The 5,714-nt window shown below is 45.0% G+C and overlaps 1 protein-coding gene across 1 annotated transcript; it reads left to right on the top strand.

Moving 5' to 3' along the window:
• Nucleotides 1–2,598: 2,598 nt before the first annotated feature.
• On the top strand, nt 2,599–5,359 carry LOC123410871 (L-type lectin-domain containing receptor kinase IX.1-like). The gene is made up of 2 exons (XM_045103801.1): nt 2,599–3,506; nt 4,248–5,359. Exons 1-2 carry the CDS (start codon nt 2,648–2,650, stop codon nt 5,339–5,341), a joined length of 1,953 nt encoding a protein of 650 aa, XP_044959736.1. The 5' UTR covers nt 2,599–2,647; the 3' UTR covers nt 5,342–5,359.
• The last annotated feature ends 355 nt before the right edge of the window (nt 5,360–5,714 follow it).

Genomic DNA, 5,714 nt, shown 5'->3' with positions numbered 1-5,714 from the left:
AATGTCGCGCAAGAATGGCGTGTGAGAGGGAACGGATGATCTGTTTGAAACAAAAATCTTTCGAAAATGCCCCTTGGGCGTCCATATAATATAGGTGACGTCATTGCATTGTTTTTTATCTGGACCGTCCAATCCAGTCCGATGGATGGTCCATATCGACCGAATACACAGTAAAAATGACTCGTTAACCAAAGCGTTATTTGGTTAATTACAAAGAAACAGGCTAAAGTCAAGATTACAGCATACCGGCCGGCACCAATGCCAACACATACTCAGCGCACGCCACTGTAGAGTCTCACACATAACGCCTCCTGCAAACCTCATCGTCACTGCAAGAAGGACGAGGAGGCATCGAAACGACAACACTACTGTGGCAAAGCCCACGCGCTCTCCTCAACAATATTCTCCAGCCTTTTGACTTCAGACACCGCTGTTGCTACTTGCCAAGTGCATGCTCGCGGCCGGGTCCGCAGGCAGGAGGAGACGCGTATAAACGCGGATCACCCGTCTGTTAGCCGGAATGGGGAGGGATTCTTATCTTTGTTGCCGCAATAAGATATACCACACGGAGTACGACACCGTGTGGAAGCGGACGGCCAAGCTAGGGTGAGTACTCCCTCCATTTCTTTTTAATCCGCATATAAGATTTGATCAAAGTCAAACTTCGTAAACTTTGACTAAAATTATAGAATAAAATATCAACATTCATAATATGAAATCAATATTAGTAGATGCATCATGATATTAATTTTCATAGCATATAGGTTTAATATTATAGATGTTGCTCTTTTTTGATATCTATTTGATCAAACTTTATACCACTTGACTTTGACCAAATCTTATATGCAGACTACAAACAAATGGAGGGAGTACTAAATAATGCGCACTATATTCAATCCAACGCGTTGATCAATAGACATAGCGCATTGCATATTTGATGCGTCCGCTCTAATGCGCTGCAAATTTTGAACTGTTGCAGATGAGATCGTTGGGTTGGACACTGCGCTAGCACGGGTCTATTGAAGCAAACGTCCTCCAGCATACTAAAAGACGTTATTTAAACGTTGTATAAGTTTTACAGGCACGGCGCTCGCACGCGTCTATTAAAACAAACATATTTCAGCCTACTAAAGCCGTTACTTTGATATTGTATAATTATTTGAAAGTGTCGCGCTAGCGTTGTTGAAGATGCTCTTAGAAGAGTAGCTCTTAGAAAAGTAGCTTTCCAGTGACAGGAACGTTTCGGCCAACTCCTAATTTTTATCTTCTTCTTTTTTTGCGATGGATTCTTATCTTTGTTGCCGCAATAAGATATACCGCACCATATCCCATATCTAAAAAATGACTATACCTGATGTAAAGCCATGTGCAAAAGAAGCCAGGATAACTCGAATTATTTACGTGGCGAGTGAAAAAGTAAGCCAGGATGCGTCAACCACATTTGTGGCAAGACCAATAACCCGTCGTATAGCCATGTGGGAATGAAAAAGAATCTTGTGCATGTGGATGATAGGTTTGACCCGCCAAAAAACGGATTATAGGTTAGGACTCGATGTCATATTTCAAAATCAGATTATTTCACATCTAAAATTGCTATCTCCCATCTAAGTCCAGGTTCATTGGATGTCTTTTATCTGTAAAATTCATGCTGCTACTATGCTAGCTTAAATACATCTCGTTTACATCTAAAAACTAAGTCCAGGTTCATTGGATGTCTTTTATCTGTAAAATTCATCCTACTTTGCTAGCTTAAATACGTCTCGCTCCAAGGCAGCGCTGCCTTGTGATGCGGTGATGTCATCTTAGATATGAGGTATTAAAGCATCTATAGCCGGACCTTTCAAATCCGTCTCAAACGTCAGGGCACTGTTCGATCATTGACTGCAAAAAAACGATTCTACTGGACCCCTCATACCCATCTGAAACGTTTGGAGTGACCGGCATCCCTCGTATCCATATATAATACGAGGACAATATGAAGGCTCGCGGACACGTTCGGGTACATCCGGTCTGTCCGTCACGTAGGACGCGGTCCAACCCCGGACCATCTTTTCTCTTTCTTTCTTTATTCATTCTTTTCTCTCTCTCTCTTTTTTTCCCCAATCACGTGCAAGTGACCGGACACATGAAAAAAAAAAGATGCAGCTGCGCGGGTGTTTAAGGGGACGGATTTGTAAGTTTCGGTTGTAGATGCTCTTATCTCACATCTAGATGTGACATAGTCGCATCCTTTCAAAATACTACTCCCTCTGTTCGAAAATAAATGACGCAAATTTATTATAAATTTTATAATAGACTAACAATACTTAATTTGGTACGGATGGGAGGATTAGAACGAAGAGAGTATATCATATAGTAGCAACAACTGGTACAAGTGCTGGCTGCAAAATAATTTCAATAAACAACTCCTATTGTTGATACACACGGCACCCGGCGGCAACTAGGGAAGCACGCAAGAAGAAAATATGATAATTGTAGTACATGCACGCGCTTCACCAACAGCCACGAAGACTCTTGCCTCCTACCAAAAGTCAAACATGACTCGGAGGATCGTTCCTCTGTACGTATAGGATGAGGCGACGCTCCTGAGCTGACAGACACCCCATCGTGCTACGCCGGGTAAGTTACGCTTCGGGCAAGAAACAGCATGCCGCAGCTTCTCCCCATCCTCCTCTACGCCGGCTGCTTCATCCTCTCCTTGCCGTTCCATGCTCCTCGACGTGTAGCCATGGCGTCGCCGCCCATCTCCTTCAGCTTCGACTTCACCAACAAGACCTCATACAACTCACAAGACCTCCTTGTCCAGGGTGACGCGCGTGTGGGCGGCAGCATGGTCGACCTCACATGCAACACCGTGGACACGTCGAAGATGCTTAACTGTATGGGGCGGGTGTCGTACGGGCGCCCGGTGCCTTTCTACGACACCGACACCGGCGAGGCGGCGAGCTTCAACACACACTTCACCTTCAAGATCACGCTCGTGCCTCGACGCAGCAAAGGGGACGGCATGGCTTTCTTCCTCGCCAGCTACCCGCCACCGTCAGTACTGCCGCCGGACTCGTATGGCGGCGCCTTCGGCCTTATGCCAGGTAGGTCGTGGCAGGCATCCGGCGAGAATCGCTTCGTCGCTGTCGAGTTCGACACGTACAACAACACCGACTACGAACCCCGGCAAACCATGGACCACATCGGTATCGACCTCAACTCCGTCAAAGACTCGGTTAACACGACGAACCTGCCAGAGTTCAGCCTGAATGGGACCATGACGGCGTCCATCAATTTTAACGGCAGCAGCAGGATGCTGGTCGCTAGACTCTACTTCGTCGACCGCCCTTCCATGAAACCGGTTGAAGTCAGCGCGCAGCTGCCCCAGCTGGACACGTTACTCACGCCGGAGGTGACGGTGGGGTTCTCTGCGGCCACCGGCGCAGGCATGGAGCTTCATCAGATACTGTCATGGTCCTTTAACTCCACGCTTGCTCCCAAGGAACAACCAAAATCCATAGGTATGTATTTCAAAAAATCAATACCCTATCTGTAAACACGAAGAACTGAACTACCTATTACTAATAAAGCTAGTATTACATAGGTCTTTTACGTAATTAAGTATAGATCCAGGGCAAATTTATTGATCTGTAGGAAACTTTACTTTATAACACTTTGATTTATAGGAATAAATTCCTTTTTCCATGCAGCCCTCCTTCCCGGTTTATAGAGCTCATCTCAAAAAATTTAGATTTTCATTATATTAGACTTATTTTTAGTCTAATCGAGTTAAACTGCTTTGAGTCGAACACCATATTTAGTTCATAGAGTTTAGAGAAAAGAAATGAGTGGCTATGCATGCATCATTTTCTACATCCATCATGCAAGTTCAATGAGAAGCGGGATGCTATATTTATTGTCTCGGGAATTGAATATGTGAGAAATATTACAGTGGCTAGTTAAAACTAGTGTCATCCGCTCACAATTCACTTTGATTGATGAGGTTTCAGATTTGAGCCCTGTAAACCGGAAAAGAGGGAGTAATATTTATTCATCCACAAAGACAAAGTAAAAGAAGTTTCACACCCAAATTGTATGTTTATCTAACATAATACTTGTGTGGGTTATTGTTTTGTATTTCTACCTAAGTTGAAGTAAAAAATCATTAATTATAGTTGAAATAATAAAGATATGCCCCCGCATCTGCGAGGGCCATTCTACTAGTTAGAGGTTATTTATAATGGTCGTCCATGCTGTGACAGGTCTAATTGCGGCCGCGATAGCTGGAGGAGCTTCTGCGTTCCTGCTCGTCATATGGTTTATTCTGTCATGGCTTATGTCGAAACGAGGACACAATTCCCTCATGGTTTCCGGTGCTGGCCCTAAGCAATTCCAGTACAATGATTTGGCTAAAGCAACGAACAACTTCTCCAGCGACAGGAAGCTCGGAGAGGGCGGCTTTGGCGCGGTGTACCATGGGACATGTTTTAAGGTCGATAATGACGGGGACGAGCATGATGTTGCTGTCAAGGAGATCTTGAAGGGATCCAAAGAAGGAACCAAGGCCTTCCTTGCGGAACTAAACACCATTAGCAGGACGAAGCACAAGAATCTGGTCAAGCTGGAAGGTTGGTGTTGTTACAGGGGCAGGAGTAGATGGGACTGGATGTGCTGGTGCTGTAGCCTGAAACAGCTGGATGATCACAAACTCTTCCTCGTCTACGAACTGATGCCTCAGGGTGATCTCGACCATCACCTGCATAAAAAGGATGTCGCTCTGACATGGCCAACCAGGTACAAAATAGTGAAGGAGCTAGGATCCGCTCTTGTCTACCTGCACCACGAGTGCGAGCCATACATCCTGCATAGAGATATCAAGCCCGGCAACATACTCCTGGATAACCATTACAATGCCAAGATCGCTGACTTCGGGCTGTCGAGGATCGCCAACAAAAACAAGTCCACGCTGGTGACCACCGCCATAGGGACCCATGAGTACATGGATCCCAAGTTACGAATAGATGGTGATGTCAAGTTCGATAGGAGCTCCGACGTATATAGCTTCGGACTCGTGCTGTTGGAGATCGTCTGCGGGCGGCACAACTCTAGGAACGAAGTCTGGGATCTCTATAGAAGATACCAAGGGGAGGAGATGAAGATGGTGGAGGCCGCTGCTGATGAGCGGTTGGGAGGCGACTTCCATAAGGTGCAGATGCAGCGCGTGCTTGTCGTGGGCCTCTGGTGTTCTCTTCCTCATAGTGCGCAGCGACCATCCATGGAGGAAGCATTGCGCCTCTTGGAACACGACGAGCTGCCTGACCTTACATTGTCTGCCACCGCCGCTTCTACTATTTAATAATCCGATGGTCTTTTATCCAGAGTGCTTGTTCAACAAATTTTCTACTCCATACAACATTAATTGTTGCATGGTGAATGCAGTGCCATCATTTGCACTATATGGGATAATATTTTCCCAGTGTTAATGCTAAAATGCAACTGAATAAAACTTATGGAAAGAACGGAATACAAGGTGTTGAGCACGGTTGTATTGCATGTATATTAGGCGGATAGGATTACCGATATCTTTCGATCCTTTCTTGTATAAGGATACGGTTGAGATATCGCAGTTCATGTACTTTGTTTTCGACAAAGGAAATATCTTAATATCACGAAGATACCCACTACATCCACAAAAATATCAAGAATACACACAACCAAAAAAAAATTAA

Source organism: Hordeum vulgare, chromosome 7H, assembly GCF_904849725.1.
Source record: "Hordeum vulgare subsp. vulgare chromosome 7H, MorexV3_pseudomolecules_assembly, whole genome shotgun sequence".
Classification (NCBI taxonomy): Eukaryota; Viridiplantae; Streptophyta; class Magnoliopsida; order Poales; family Poaceae; genus Hordeum; species Hordeum vulgare.
This window is presented reverse-complemented; position numbering and strand designations above follow the sequence as displayed.

What these genes read in the sequence shown, in the direction of transcription:
- LOC123410871 (XM_045103801.1), top strand. Translation starts at nt 2,648, where the DNA reads ATGCCGCAGCTTCTCCCCATCCTCCTCTACGCCGGCTGCTTCATCCTC. An exon ending in GGAACAACCAAAATCCATAG is followed by an intron (nt 3,507 to 4,247) that starts GTATGTATTTCA and finishes ATGCTGTGACAG; the next exon opens with GTCTAATTGCGGCCGCGATA.